General features: G+C 37.3%; 2 protein-coding genes and 2 pseudogenes across 3 annotated transcripts; 1 reads left to right on the top strand and 3 right to left on the bottom strand.

Moving 5' to 3' along the window:
• Nucleotides 1-469: 469 nt before the first annotated feature.
• Nucleotides 470-7,499, bottom strand: LOC139354352 (centrin-1-like; annotated as a pseudogene).
• Nucleotides 7,500-7,556: 57 nt separating this feature from the next.
• Nucleotides 7,557-9,603, top strand: LOC139354351 (transmembrane protein 70 homolog, mitochondrial-like; annotated as a pseudogene).
• LOC139354350 (cyclic GMP-AMP synthase-like receptor) lies at nucleotides 8,670-9,310 on the bottom strand. The gene is made up of 2 exons (XM_070998576.1): nucleotides 9,122-9,310; nucleotides 8,670-9,008 (listed from the first exon to the last, which is right to left on the bottom strand). Exons 1-2 carry the CDS (start codon nucleotides 9,308-9,310, stop codon nucleotides 8,670-8,672), a joined length of 528 nt encoding a protein of 175 aa, XP_070854677.1.
• A 930-nt stretch (nucleotides 9,604-10,533) lies between the features above and the next one.
• On the bottom strand, nucleotides 10,534-15,025 carry Slmap (Sarcolemma associated protein). Of its 2 annotated transcripts, none has more exons than XM_070998724.1 (4): nucleotides 14,870-15,025; nucleotides 12,555-13,888; nucleotides 11,911-12,495; nucleotides 10,534-11,852 (listed from the first exon to the last, which is right to left on the bottom strand). In XM_070998724.1, the coding sequence occupies exons 2-4, from the start codon at nucleotides 13,872-13,874 to the stop codon at nucleotides 10,980-10,982; spliced, it is 2,778 nt and encodes a 925-aa protein (XP_070854825.1). In that variant the 5' UTR covers nucleotides 13,875-13,888; nucleotides 14,870-15,025; the 3' UTR covers nucleotides 10,534-10,979. The 2 variants fall into 2 exon arrangements, with proteins under 2 accessions (XP_070854825.1, XP_070854824.1); XM_070998723.1 differs by having other exon boundaries at nucleotides 14,743-14,933.
• Between the last annotated feature and the right edge of the window lie 890 nt (nucleotides 15,026-15,915).

Genomic DNA, 15,915 nt, shown 5'->3' with positions numbered 1-15,915 from the left:
CTGAAATGTATTGGTGTCGTCACTACCTATCGATTGATCCAAAAATAAATTTGCCACGCTTACTCTAACGCTCATAACGCTTAATTCTGTCTACCGCCGGTAGGTGGCGCATTTTAATTTCGCTTTGCTGCTTGCATATCTCCATTTCCCTTTGAGTAACGGGTATCTGATAGTCGAGGTACTCGACTATAGCGTTCTTCCTTGTTTTTATTTTTGATCGTGTAAATATCTGCGACGTAAATTTCCCTACAAAATTCTGTTTCTGGAGTTGTTTTTAATAAAAGCGATGTTTTTCTATGTTCGGTTTTTGATTGGTTACAAACATTACACTCATTAATTAAATTCTGAATTAAATTCCGGTAGTCGGGATAATAATAGGTTTCTTTGAAAAGCCTTACCATTTTTTCAATTCCTGGGTGCAATAGTTTTTCGTGGTTGCTAACAATAATTTCTTTAAATTCAGCGTAAGTTTTTGTCCTGTAATTTAATTACTGCTCTTACAATTTTTGTAGTAGTGTTCATAACCTGTTTACAAGCTTCTTGAATGATTTCAAAATCAGAGTCGTGTTCGATGAAAAGTGCACTTGACTTGGTACAAAAATGTTTTATTAATATTTGCTTAGCTTTTTCGATGTTTAATTCATTAAACATTATTTTAATCTTGACTTTCTTAAAATAATTTTCACTTTCTTCACCTTCTGTATTGCTTCGAATCATTTCTACCTGTCTTGCGAAATGATTGATTGGTTGTTCAGTAATTGTTATTAAATTTTCATTATCTTCTTTAGCGCTATGTGCTGTTGCTTTGTTACTGCCATAGTATACTTCGTTAATTTTGATTTTTGACAATGCATCGGCTACGTGATTTTGCTTTCCTTCTAAATATTTTATTTCGAAGTCATATTCTCCTAACCTTATCTTCCATCTTTGCAGTTTCATATTAGGTTCTTTGATATTGTTTAGCCAGACTAACGGCTTATGGTCACTTAATATCTCAAATCTTCTTCCGAATAAATAGGGTCTTAAGGTTTTTGTTGCCCATACTATAGCTAATAATTCTTTTTCAATTGTACTATAGTTTTCTTCATGTGCATTTAGAGTCCTACTAATGTAACTGATTGAGAAAGAACTGCTCCTAATGCAAAGTTGCTAGCATCAGTAGTTAATTGAAACCTTTTTCCAAAGTCTGGACAAATCAGTATGGGATTGTTTATGATTAGTTGTTTTAATTTATTGAATGCTGCAATAAATGTATCATCTTTGAATGTCACTTTAGAACCAGCTTTTAAACATTTAGTTAAAGGTTTTGAAATGTCTGCGAAGTTTGGAATGAATTTTCTGTAATAACCGCAAAGACCAAGAAATGATTTTATTTCTTTTTGAGTTTTGTGAATGGGAAATTTATTGATTGCCTTAACTTTTTCTGGATTTGGCATTACACCGTTTGGTCCAACTATGTGTCCCAAAAATTCTGTTTCTTTTTTCAAAAATTCACATTTGTCTAGTTGTAATTTTAGATTAGCGTTTTTAAGTTTTTCAAAAACAATTTTTAATGAAGTAAGGTGTTCGTCAAGGGACGTAGAGAAAACAATTATATCGTCCAAGTATACAAGGCAATGCTTGTTTATTAATTCACGAAGGACATTGTTCATGCATCGCTGAAAAGTTGCAGGTGCATTTTTTAATCCAAATGGCATTCGTGTGTACTCGTAGTGTCCGTACTTTGTGGAAAACGCTGTTTTGTTTATGGAATTTTGGTCCATTTCGATCTGGTGGAAACCTTTAGCCAAATCAATGGTGGTAAAATATTGACACCGTCCTAGCTTGCCTAGTATTTCGTCCATATTGGGAATGGGAAATTTATCACTAATAGTGATCTCATTTAAGCCCCTATAGTCTACTACAAGTCTAAATTTTTGTTTACCTGAAGCATCTTTCTTTTTTGGTACTATCCACAATGGACTGCAATAAGGTGATTGGCTGTGCCTATTTATTCCTTGCTTTAACATATCCTGTATTTGAGACTCAACTTCTTTTTCAAATGAAAAAGGATACCCATACGGTTTTTTATAAATTGGATTTTCATGATGAGTTTTTATTTCATGCTTAACAACATTCGTAAAGGTCAAATTTTCACCATCACGATATTGAATGCATTTATATTGGTTAATTAATTTTAATAATTTAACTTTTTCTTCTTCATTTAAGTGTTCTAAGCTATAACTTTTTCCCTCTGCTAATTCATTTTGAACAGCATAATTTATTTCATCAGTATCATTTTTAGATTTTAGCAATGCCTCAAAATCATTTATATGTGTTGGATTTTTCAAACTAATGTTTTTGTGTAAAAAAATGCGCCCACTAATAGTCCTAGTAGTATGTCATAATTGGAAGAAAAGTCGTGATTATAAAATATTTGTTCTTGAGTAAATAAACTATTAGGTGCAACTTTTTCAAATTCATTTAGTTCATAATGCCCTGTCATAGTCCGTATAATTGTCGGATCTTTATGTATGCTCCCGTTGAGAAAATTCTTTTTCATTAAGTTAATTGATGAACCGGTATCGACGAGGCAACGATAATTATGATTATTTATAGTTATTTCTATGTACGTAATTGGTCCGAGGCTTGCATTGGAAAATTTTCATTTTCATTATAAACATCTTCTTTGTACTGCTTATTTTGTTGATAATTTTCGTCTACTTGCATTCTTGAGTGTCCACTATTACTTTCTCTAACTCTCTTTTGTGATTGGTTGGGTACTGAGCCCGATGGTCCACTTGGCTGTTGGCTTTGATTCATTGTATTATTTTGCTGTCCCTGAATTAAATTTCTTCGAAACTCTTGGTAACTTCCCCTATTTTGGTCAAAAGTATTATTTCTGTTATTCGATTGGAACCTATAATTTTGTGGAACCATTCTTTGGGGTTGGTTGTGGTGTGGTTGAATTGAAAGAGCTGGGTGTTGTACAAATTAGTGTAAGGGTAGGGGTTACGTGTATAATTTGTTTGATCATGCTTTTGAATTTTATTAGTATTGATGTTATAATGTTTTAAATTTTCATTTTATTAGCCCTTCTTGCTGAGCCGCTTGTTTCAGTTTAAGTACTGTTGAAATATCGCTTCTTGCTAATGTCATACAAATTCTGTCAGGTAATTTTCGTTGTATTAGGTTTTTTGTAGTCCTAAACATTGCTTCTGTGTACAATATTAATTAATTTGGATTTCCTTCAAGTTCTAATTTGTTGCTTATAAGTAACTGCTTAATCTCGATCTCGTTACAAAATTTTCTTAGATTACCTTGAAAATTAGTATAGTATAATCGCCTTAATAGTTCCTCCACAGGTGTTTGCGTTTTGTACTCGTCGACTAGGGCTGCTCTAAGATCTGGCCAGTTGTTGACTTGTAGAACTTGCAGAATCCTCTGGGCATCACCGGTGATTTGAAGTTCAATTGCTCCAAATATAACGCTTGTATGTCGATCATGGGTTGTAGGATACAGACGCAAAAGGTAGTTAACTCTTCTGACAAAGGTTCCTAGGGTAGATGGATCTCCTTCAAACGTTGGAATATTCCGGATCTGGGACAAAAGTTGATTTAAGTTTTGCTCCGTCAATGGGTTGGGTGCCACACCAATTTGTGGTTGCCCTTGAGCTGGTGGTTCTTGGTCCGTTTTGTTGTGTTTAATTAAATTCCACTCAACTTTATTACTGACCAAATTGGATTTATTCAGTAGTCGATTGAAGTTTAATTTATTATAATATTTGTTCAGTGCCTTTAATTTGCACTTAGGTTCTTTTGCGGATCTCTTAGTTGCACTTCCGAGCTAGTCGAATAAATTGCTTACTTGTGGGCAATTCCACGCGCTGATCTGGATATCCTAGTAGTTAAGAAATATCCTTTTAATTGATCAGTAAGCTCCCGACTTTGTTTTTTTTTCGCAAGGATATTTTTTAAAGAGATCCTACCGACTGCGCCATTTACATGAGTCGTTCTTCGCCCGAATAAAAATTTTAGAAGATTTTTTATATTCGTTGGTTATTTTTTATTAGAACGTTGGAAAAAGACTAATTGTATGTTAGAGAATTGGTTAGAATGAAACCTCGGCTTGCGTCTTAGAATTTACTGTTAGTGCATGCTCTAGGTGACGCAATCGCAGGTGGATGATGCGATCGTCACTTCTTTGTTTATGTTTACATAATTCGGTCTTATTGGATTTTGCGATCTTATTGGATTTTTACGTTTATTGAATTACGTCATTGTTGACGTTCGGACTTAATCAATTTTCTTTTTTTGTTTGCAATGCGGGATCTCGAGCTTCTGTATCGTTTTTAATCAAAGCCGAAATTGGCGATTCTGTTTATTTATAAACGGTTTCGATCTTTCAACTGGTGGCCGTTGAGAAATCGCAGTGCAGGCACGTCACTATATTTATGTCAAGATCTTTGAATATATATTTTTGTTATAATTATCATAATGTTGTGCGTATGCATTTAGATCTTATTTAGATCGTTTCCATGGCTTAGGGCCCTTTTTGTTATACACCTATTGTGTAACAGGTATGCTTTATAAAGTATATATCCGCACAAAATTATGACAATTATCAATAACAATATATTTGTTAAATGGGGATCGATATTTGTCCATTCTATTTTATTAATCACGTTTGCAGTGGAGCTCACTGTTTTCGTATCGATCAATCCCATTGTGCTTATATAACTTATCTCATTACTTTGATTGAATTTACCTGTACTATTACTTTTCTGGGCTCAGGCGGTACCGGTGCCGGTCATCGCACATGTGTGGTTACAGTGTATGCTTTCCAGTGGTCCAGGGCAATCGGCTGGTCGTTGAGGCACATGTTTTTGAATGTTTTAATAAAATTCGTTCTTTTATAATTTTCATTTTTGCTGAGTGAGTTGTGATATGTGGCGCTTATATTTGAGACTTAATTTTAAATGATCAAGCTCTGCATGTTATTTTTAGGGTTGTTGCCCACGCGGAAGGTGGTGTGTTTGTATAGAGTTGCCACTTTTTGTGCGCAACTCTTTTCCTAATTTTTTTGTTCGACACCTCCGCATCTACCCCATCCCTCACACTCTACTCACTCTGACTTTTTTATTTTTTTTCATCCAAGCCGTCGTGCCGATCCTGTTGATTTCCGTTAACTTTTATTCAGTTTGGACCATTCTCGTCTTCCGCGCTAATCTTCTAATCGCGAGTTGAGCTGTAGACGGCGGATGTTTCCTGGTCCTATGTCCGTGGATGCATTCCGATCCACCAAGTCACGGTCGCCATGTGATATATATATATTCATTCAATGAATTCTTAACTCTATTACAATACCTTGTACAGCTACTGAGAGTGTAGCTGCGCCGCCAGAGACGCCGGCAGAGCAGCGTTCAATGATTAGGTATAGATGTATGTATTAGTAATTTAAATTCATTTTAATTAGATCGAATTATTCAGATTTTCAATTAAGGGACAATTGTTGGCCCTCGCTTAGCACGGACTCTTTTAGCACGAACTCGGTCTTACACGGTTACAAATTTGCTCCCATCCCCCTTTTAACACGCTAAAAACCTCCTTCTTACACGAAAAAAACTGATATTTTTGATAAGGAGCCACCAAAAAAGAAAACATGTTAAAACAAACTGGCTTAAACTATCAATGCCACCAAATGCATTTCAAATTGGATATGGTTAGAAACATATGATCTCCTTACTTTTTAACATTTTAAAGTTCCTTTAAAGTTTAACCTGTTAATTAATTATTTGAAGAAACTTTTTTAATTTAATACCAACTTTTAATTTTGAAAGTTTGAATGTTATGCATTTATTAAAAGAAACTTTAATAAAAACAGACCAAGTTTGATTGATTGATTGATTCTAAGAACGAAACCCCGTATTTTGTACTGAATCCATGTTTCGCTTAACACGATTTCGCTTAACTCGAGGATTTCTCGCTTAACACGAGGATGCTAAGCGAGGGCCAAGTGTATTTTTAATTTTTTGTTTTGTTAGTTTGTTTTTCACGTTCGTCATCGCCTTTCTCAAACATGAGTCCGGGTCCTCGGAGTCCTTGGCCAACGCTTCTGATAAAATGTATGGGCATATGATTAAAAAATGCGTTTTTCTTATTTATTCGTATATTTACCTTTTATTTATTGACTTTTATTATTGACTTTATTATATTAACTTAAAGAAACGATTAAAGTAACTCTGTCATTTACGCAGTTCAGTCCTTGGTGTGCCCATTCATTTTTTGCGGTTCTGAAAAATATAAAGCAAATTGAATATAATATATTTTGAAATATGTGTATATACATTACAAATATACATTATTTTTATTTTGTATGTACAATTTACAAACAAATAGTTATTATTTTATTTGTTTAATATGTTTTTAGTTTGAATGTTCAGTGTACATGTACTGTGTTATTTTATTGTGTTCATCTACACTTTACTTACCTGTGAAAATATTGATGTAAAATTGGTGGCAGAAAGCAACACACTTTTTCAAAACACGTGGCACGAACTTCACTTTTCAGAACTAAAAATGCAACTGACGAGAAATGCAAGAGACAAGAAAAACCGCTCGCTTCCTTGCATGTTCCCTTTGTCTTTATTATTTGTTTGTCAAGAGAACAGTTCCGAAAAAAGACGATTGTAAAAAAATGCGCATCGGCAACCTTCGGGTTTGAGTTTGGTTTTTTTACATTCCCACTAAAATGCACCTGGATGCACTATATTGAAATACACCCAGATGGCACCCAAAAGACTGCCCCCAGCACGCACATTTTGCTGGGTAAATTTGCATGCGTGCTGTTTTGCGTAAAAAAGATACGACCCAGAACTATTTCTTTCGGAATACGTTCCCGAAACGGGTGTTTGGGCATGCTTCTGGATGCATTATTCTGAAACACTTCTAGAAGGCACCGCAATAGAATGCACCCAGCACGCACATTTGCCTTGGAAAATTTGCATGCGTGCTGTTTTGCGTAAAAAAGGTACGACCCAGAACTATGTTGTTTTAAAACACGATCCGCAACTTACGACTGGGTTGCTTTGATTTAAAGAAAAAAAATAATTTTGATTAAGCTTATACATTTTTATTGGGTGGATCTGCAATACAAACTGGTCTTTTTTATGATCCTTAGAAACCTTTTCAGATTCCTAAAGGACATTTTTCCTGTCTCGTCGTCATCATAGTCTCCTCCTTAGTGTCCTTTTCAGCCATCTTCATAGTCATCAGGTATAGAAAGTCATTAAACACAATCCGTCCGCTGCAGTCCTTGTCAATCTCGGCGATCATTCGCTTGATTTCATCCTTTTTGGGCTCAAGGCCCAGAGCTCTAATGGCCACCTTTAGCTCTTTGACATCAATGTAGCCAGTGCATTCATTGTCAAACAGATCAAAGGCCAGGTAGCGCTATAGGAGAAGATAGGTTGCGCTATAGGCTACGTGTGTTACTGAAAAATGCAGAGTGGCTTTAAGCATGTCTCCATCCCTCTCGCACTCCCTTACGCAGAGTGTTAAGCGGCTATTTAATAGACGATGCGATCGACTATTTTCTTTTGTAAGATCTATATTTTCGGGGGTTGAATTATGGCTTCACGATTCTCATCCTCGTTTCGTGAATTTTAGGATCCGGGGCACGGAAGAAATTTTCTTCTTAACTTAGCCGCAGAAATTTAATGAATGTAATCTAACTTGTTTTTATATCTTCTTTCAAAGGCCTCACATTGCCTGTTGTATTTTTTGTTTTGCCTTTTTTGTCTGATCTTCAACTCCTTTCCTCGGTTGAAGACTTCCTAATCCTCTCCAGATCCTCTTTGCACCGTCGGTGAGTTCTTCACCTTTGTCACCCCACTGCTGCTGCACTTCATCACCAAGAACTATGTGACGGAACTGCACTATAATCCCCAAACGGAGGAGAACACAGCCACTACAATTTAGCCTACTTCTGCAAAAAATCAAGGTGGGAACATGGGTGGTAATGGCTAACATCTCCAGCTAATATGGCATTTCTTCTCCAGACGAAGTTCCGACCCAACGATGTGGTTGTTCCAGAGGTTCCCGGCATGTTTACCTCTTTTCTGGTCAACAAGCGACGCCTTTTCGTGGATCCCGCCTTTTCTGACGATCCCGAGCACTATGTTAAAATCTTGGGATACACAAATCCATTGATTTCCAATTGAATCTGAGCTCACTCTTCCAAAAGCCGACAAAAGCAAAAGAAAATTTACTGACACTTAAGGGAACCTCTTCTACATAGAAAAGTTAAATATATATGGGTTCTGAGAGCTAGAACTGAAAGAATTCGATGATAACATTAGAACATTTGAAATATCTTCTGGTTTCTTAGAAAACAAACTAGATATGGCAATATAACAAACTTCGTCATCAGTACTGCATTCCAAAAATAAACTGCATATTATCTGGACTCTTGCGTTTCATATCCCGACACATTATGAGTCGCCTTACGATTCGGTATAGTTTTCGAACATAATCCCTTCTTTGTTCCTGGCCAAAGTACTCCAAAACGTTAGCATCCTGCACCAAGTAAAACGGAAGAAATCCCCTCCGTAGGAACTTTGTCATAAGGAGAATCGCCTGATTTAAAAGCATAAATATAAAAGTTCAACTCTAGTAGTCAAGAGCACTTACTCAAATTAGAAATAGTCCTGGCGATTGATTATATCTTATCATTCTTTTTTTCAAGAAGAGACTCTTGATTGTGTAACTGGAGATCATTGGCATATCATTGGCATCCCCTAAAGCTTTCATTAGCCGCAATCCGCCCTTGAGGTTCTGCTTCTTGCTCAGGACCATTCGCTTCCAGTGAGGAGCACAGACGATGAAAGAATGTGGATCATCCGGAACATTGGGAGTTCGGATTTTACAGGGCACGGCGTACCAGCTGCGATCCTCATTCGGGTTTTGGGGAAAAACATGGAGCCACTCTGATGCCAAAAATTTGAAAGCTGACACAAAGTCGAAGCAGATCTTTGAGTGGGATTGGATAAGCATACATCCTTAATGGTGTGGGCTACATGCCCTCCGCTTATGCTTTTCAGCTCGTAGGTTCGCCCGCCTTCGCAGTTTATGTACTTTATTACCGGAATTACTTCGCTGACGTTGTCGCGTAACCAGTCCTGAATCTTCCGACGGCTTATATAGTAATCTTCTCCTTGATGATGTGCATCTTCCTCGAAAGTTTGTCGGTCCTCGGCATCAATGGAGATCATATCGAGCACGAATTCAATGCCCGCACCGGAGGCAAGTGGCTTTTCATTGGAACTTTCCATCATTACTTACTTTTAATATAATGGTTAGTAAGTTTAAGTATGTTGTTTTGAGTTGTTGATAAAAGTTTAAATACTTTTTCAAACGCTTAACAAAAAGAACTACGTTTGTTTATTATTTTTAAACGGGCCGTTATATCAAACGACCTCAACTATCCTTATATAGTAGTCAAAAATGTAAGTTCTCAAATCGTTCTGGGAAATTTTAATAATTTTTAATTCAATAATATATTTTTTAAGGGACTATTGTCAACCTGCTGAAGTGGATGCATGCCAATATTTTAACAGAACGACCAGAACTCTTTCTTCAAGGAGACACCGTGTAAGTTTAAAATTATTACCGTTTACAATTACTTGTTCAAAATTGTTCCTTGCAGACGATCTGGAATTTTGGTCCTTATATATGACACAGACTGGGAACTCCTGGTTAGTTAAAATCAGGAAATTTAAAGAATATTTTTCTATATAAATAAATTTCCAGGGTGAACTAGACTATGAGCTGCAGCCCAATGACAATGTGTTCTTTATCTCCACTCTACACGGCGGTTGATGGAGTTTTCCAAAGTTAGTTAGTCCTTAGCGAAAAGTTATTTTTACACGATCCATTATTTGGTAACCGAAAAAAGCAAAAACAGTTTTGGGCTGAGCCAGAATTAATCAATTGTCAACATCGATTACATGGATTTTTTTTTCGGGTCGATGCATTCGATTTCTAAACATCGACGTGTTTCGCGAAGTTAGAGCTTGGAATTTTGCAGGTTTATCCATATGTACAAACATACATATGTCCAGTAAAGTATCACCAATATCGAAGCCTATAAAATATACATGTTAGTCGTGAACAAATTTTTCTTTTGCTTATGTTATTTAATTCATAGAAATGTATTTTCATATTTTTTTGTTCTCTAATATGTTGGATTCATTAATATTAAACTGAAGTTGAATTAATTTTCGCTTCGTAAACAAATTTTTTTTTTGTTATTTTTTTTATAGAAATGTATTTTCATATATTTGTTCTCCTAATATGAACAATTTATTTATTAAATTAATCAATAAATAAAAGAAAAGTAGGCTTTTTTCATTTAATCGATGTTTTTTCAAAAGATGGAAATGAATCGATGCACTGAGAATCGATTTTTTCCCAGCTCTACTGCGAGCAGATCATGATTCCTTTCTTATATCACCCATCGTTGAATTATTTAATTCAAATGAAAAGAATGTGATGGTTATTTTTCACCATTTACTTAAATTGGTTTAACTATTTTGAAATATTCTGATTTGTTCGATAATTTAACTAAAACAGATAAATACGTAAATTAATATTAAGCATAAACATAAATGAGCTGAATAATATATTTTGTAGTTTTGACTGCAGTTTCTTACATAAAGCTGTATAAGTGGTCGAGCTTATTCACGCAAGAATACCTAAATTTGCTAAGATTGCCGCCTTCAGGTAAAATTTTTGTAGTTCAAAATTACGACTTTAATTTTACACTCGGTGTCAATTTGAAAACAAGGAAAGGAAAATATAATAAAGCTTGATGAGAACATGACTATTTTCTGAATATACTGCCATTTCGATGTGTACTATCATTCAAATCGCTACAATAGCTTTTCGCTTGCGAGTTAATTTGTTAATTTTTATAAGTGAATTGTTGAAAAATTTTACAACTCAAATTTGGTTGTAAAATAAATAGATGAGAAGAGCAATGGCGACACAGCCAAGAGGTAAAACACGGTGCAGTAGCACTTGTTTTATAGGTGGAATGTGCTGCTGATCAAGGTGCAGAGCCGATATTTCTTTACGAAGCTCCAAGTTGTTACGCTCCGAATGCTCAAGTCGTTCCTTGTAAACAATAAGTTCCTCCTCCTGATCCACTTGCGAGTTATTCATGGCTGCCATGTCCTCCTTCCAGTCATTCTCTGTGTTATTTTGGCTATCGTCTTGCCTTTTTTCATTTCTGAGTTCCTCCAACTTTGTTTTTGCATCGTGCGTAACCTCTTGCTGTAGCTGCTTCCTTAGGAGATCGATCTGCTCGCGCATGGAGTGATTTTCAACAGTCAAGTGCTCCGTCTTTCTCTTGTATGTATGACATTCCTCCTGTAGCATTTCTAGGGCGTACTCTGTGGGAAAGTCAGATGGATTATAAAGATTTTCCTCAACGCGCACAAGCGTGTTCTGGCTTTCTAATTTGTGAGCCGAGGAGCTCTTTGCAGCCGATTTCTCAAACATTTCATTAATTCCATTGAGTCGTTCATCCCTTGAATAATTTCGGACAAACTCTTCTACGGTTTCTGCTGTCTCGCGCTTGATACCCGAATCGAACCCGCTTAGAACTAAATCTGTTCCAACATTTGAAGCTTGCATTTTTCCATTTCCCTCCTTAATTCCGCATTCGGAATCTTCATCGTCATCGCTAAAAATGGCTTTCAACACTGCTGAGCCGTCTTCGCTTTTGCAAAGATCAGAATTCTTTAGCAACTTTATGACGCTTGAATTGCATATGATTTTTTCCAAGTCTAATTCACTTAATTTCAGCTTATCCTGTAATGATATGGGAATTTATGAATTATAAATTATAAACAGACTTTTAAATAGTTACCTTTTGTGTTGCTGACTCTGCTGTATGCTGATCGAGGTCCATTATTAAATGATCCTGTGTTGCAGACAAACGATTCTGAATATAACTTTTTTGATTCTCTTTTCCGTCCGGCCCGTGACCTTTGTTATTATATTCGTCATCGTTGGGTAAGATTGCATCTAATTGATTCAAGACATCTTTCTCCTTCAATTGTTCACTATCATGCTCGGCAAGGAACTGTTGGAGCTGAGTAACCTGTAGACGAAGTTCCTCAACTTCGTGCTCTTGTGTAATCAGCTTCTCCTTAAGGAGCTCCAAATTGTGATCTTCCTGTTCCTTAGCCTCTTGTTGCTGCCGCAATGATTCCTGCTTGTACTCCGTGTACTCCTGCTGAAGTTGCTCTAACCGAGCATTAAAGTCCTGCATTGTCTGCTTCGATGTTAAGACTTGAGCACGCAATATGCCGCACTCGTTTTCTGAGGTGGCGTAGGCCATTTCCATCTTAGAGAGCATTTGGATAGCATCGCACCGTTCCTGGTAAACCTTTCGCAGGGCCTCTTTGGCAGTCAACTGGTATGCGGTTTTATCCTCAAGAAGCTTCACAATCTACGATTAACAAAGAAAAAGTATCAACGATCTGATCACAACAAACCTGTTTGACATACCTCGTTTCGAAGTGCATTCTCTGGAACGTTCTTTTCCATCACCTGCAGCTTCTTTTCCAATAAGTTGATCTTGTGTAATAACTGGTCTTCAGTTATCATACTCTGCCAGCACAACGCAGAGTTCTTTCGGGTGGTATCAAGAACGCTTTGTAAGCTGCTTAACTTAGCCTTCAACGTCTTCTCTCGCTGCGCAGCCTCCTGAAGGAAGGAATTTAGGCGTTGAATTTCGTCAAAGCTAATTCGGTTATGCCCGGACAACAGCATCTGACCCGCGTCTATCGAAATAGCCTCTCGGCCATCTGGTAGAAAGAGGGAGACACGGGCAATAATACAGCCGTGCACCTCCTGCCGAGAGTTCTCAATCACTTCAACTCCGAACTTGACGGTGTCCCCGGAATGAAGTTCTGCCGGATCATTACCCAGCTTGTTGTCGTTGATAAAGGTACCGTTGCTAGATTTTGTATCTTTGACCCAGAAACGACCGTCCGGAGTGTACCACAGCATTGCGTGGTTTCTTGATAAAACCTTACAGTCAAAAATCGCGTTTCCTTCACTCGCCTTGCTTTTGGCTATAAGGCGGCCTACCTTGCAATCCTTGTTCGGCTGCAAAGGTATGGATCTTGTGTCGAATTTATGCGACTTGGCCTCGCACTGTAAAACTATTTTTGCATCACCCGTGCTTGAAGTTGTGGCCGACTCCAATGTTTTGATTAAGTCGACAGGGGCCGTTGAATCAACCGAAGCGACCAGCAAAGTGCCACAATCCTTCGCCTGTTCCAATTGTAAAGCACTACTGTTTAGTGCGCCCAGGGAACTTAACAGACTGCTAACACTTGTTACTCCAACACCGACCCCGGAATTGTTTGCATTCAGCACGGACTTCATGGCCAAGTTAAGCACCTGCTGCGAGACAGCAGCTGGCATCTGCGCAGTCGCACGACGGTCGAGACTGGATACACCCTGCAATGTATTTGTATTAGAGTAACAGACTTGCATGTTGTTATTTTCCTGATTCTCAATCGCCTCCTCATTGTTTCTGCCAGTCGCAATGAGTTCGTTCATATCCATTATCTGGAAAAGTTGGTCCTGCTCAAATTTTTTTCCAGCTTCCATGCTTGCGGCGTACTGGGCCTTCTTTCGCTTGATAGTCGATAGTCCTCCCCCGGTTTCAGGTTTGGTCGTCTCAGGAAGTTCCGTGTCTATATCCGTTATGTTGCTCAATGCTATGGCTCCGACTGCTACTGGTGCTGTAGTCGGCGATGCTGGGCTTGGTTTCTGGTGATCATTATTTGTCAGCCATTCGTTGCTCACTAGGACCATCACTGTACATCCAACTTACAACGGACCGAGAACAGAATCGGATTTACAAATTATTATGAAGGGAAAGAAAATACTTATGATTGGTAATTCAAGTTTGAATAGCTACTATTCATAACCCGACTAAACATTGACAACCAAACTGAATTTTTCGTCATGGCATTGTTTTATCTCTTGCCTAATGAACTAAAGACCTTGTAGATGCTCATCGCTCTTTTTCAAGAAACAGCATTTCGAGATAAACGCATTTAGTTTTCAAGCTCCATAGCTCTTTTACCAAAGCGAACAAAAATTAAAATGTTCCACGCTATTTGTATTAAAAAAGAAATGATATAGAAGGTGAACACAGAACATTTATGAACCGTTATCTTAAGAATCGTGTCTTTTGACTTGTCACTCTCTTAGTAAATGATTATTTTGAATGTGTGTATGAATGTACATTGTCCATATGCACAGTGGGGAGACGCTTCAAAAAGTTATTATCAATGCATTGGAACCCAAATTTTGTGTTTTTGTTCTTTAAATATTTATGTATTAACAAAGCACCGCTGTAATGCCAGTTCAAACACCTCTGATGTAAGAATACAAAGCTTGCCTGTGGCCACATGCGTAAACCCTCATAGTCACACGCAGATTCCTCTTTGTGCCGCTGTTGCCTTCAAATTAGAGCGAAACAAGCGAACAACAACGTTGAATTTTTTGTCGTTTATCCAAATGTAATTTGTTTTTTTTTCCATTAGTCTGTCGTCACACGAGTACGTGTGGTTAAAGTTTAATTGTTTTTTTAAATGCACTGTCAGCCCTACGTGCAAATCTCGCTACTGACCTCCTGACTCAAAGCTCTTATACTTAATTGACATATGTATTTTACCTAAAGTCGCAGACGTCATAGAATTTAATTTTTTTCATTTTCGTAAAAACAAAAACATTTATCCCAGGTTTTGGGACAAAGTTCTGGCCACTTTTATGTTCGAGCACAATCTCTGCTTAGCATTTACCTTGGATTAAAGTAACTTAGCTTTTTTTATAGCTGCAGCATTACACTCTTTTTTTATTTGGGTTCGATTTATTTGTTTTTAGTATTCTCCGAATCGTTCTGGGGCACGTTTCGAAAGTCTGAGACATTTAACATGCAAAAGACTTTGAAAGCAGTTGCTTATACCCTTTTCCCACAGCCATAGCTGTTTAGGTCAGCTCGTATCGATGGTGGCGGTACTCTGGGAATCGGAGGGTCAGATTTTTCTAAAATCCCAACCGCCTCTAGAGAATGGAGTCTATGGGAAAAGGGTGGTTATGTTATCCCACAGAACACATTATAGCGCAATTAACGAAATATGAAACATTGTGAAACACCTCTTTATTTTCTTCCCACAGATATTAATCCATAGAGTAATTAACCATAATGAGACACCATATGCTCTGCCCAAACAAGAGCTGAGAGCCAATTCATGTTCAAGTTCGAAGCTAGCTTCGACTTCTTAACACACCCAACTAGTGCGAAGCAACGGCAATAGTGGTGAAGACTCATTTCAAAAGCAAAACAGTAAGTGCGAGCGGTGCAGATATATAATTTCGCATAAAACTCACCGTAGGAAAAAATATCAAGGTGACATCGAAAATTTAAAAACATGGGATATTTTCCTTTTTTTGCCTTGGTGGCATCATTGGCAAAGTCTTCAAGAAGAGCGGCAGAGCAAATGGTGTCTCTATACAGTTTGTTACCCCATAATTAATCTACCGGCCACCAAAGACTAGAGCTGTAAGGATCATCGATAGTGCCTCCACTCGATGTTTCCGATATTGATAGTCTGAGCCATATATATAATAGATACCCTCGAGAAAAAAAAAAAACAACTATTCCATTTTTATCCTTTAACTTTTTCTTACTATTGTTAATCACGCTACTGTAGGTACTGATGACACCCGCTGCACATCCACCTATCGTTAGTAAAGGTATTATAGTAGATGGTTTAACAGCTCCACAATAGACAACGACGCACAGTTATAGCCTCTGCACACATGCAATCCTTGAAGCAAAAACGGC

This window comes from Drosophila suzukii (genome assembly GCF_043229965.1).
Source record: "Drosophila suzukii chromosome 2 unlocalized genomic scaffold, CBGP_Dsuzu_IsoJpt1.0 scf_2c, whole genome shotgun sequence".
In the NCBI taxonomy this organism is placed as follows: domain Eukaryota; kingdom Metazoa; phylum Arthropoda; class Insecta; order Diptera; family Drosophilidae; genus Drosophila; species Drosophila suzukii.
This window is presented reverse-complemented; position numbering and strand designations above follow the sequence as displayed.

Excerpts from the sequence above, each read along its gene's own strand:
- LOC139354350 (XM_070998576.1), bottom strand. The coding sequence starts at position 9,310 with ATGGAAAGTTCCAATGAAAAGCCACTTGCCTCCGGTGCGGGCATTGAA. Across the intron at positions 9,009-9,121 it reads ACGTCAGCGAAGTAATTCCG|ATCTGCTTCGACTTTGTGTC; the intron begins GTAATAAAGTAC and ends TCCCACTCAAAG.
- Slmap (XM_070998723.1), bottom strand. Across the intron at positions 12,496-12,554 it reads AGAATGCACTTCGAAACGAG|ATTGTGAAGCTTCTTGAGGA; the intron begins GTATGTCAAACA and ends TGTTAATCGTAG. Across the intron at positions 11,853-11,910 it reads CAGAGTCAGCAACACAAAAG|GATAAGCTGAAATTAAGTGA; the intron begins GTAACTATTTAA and ends ATATCATTACAG.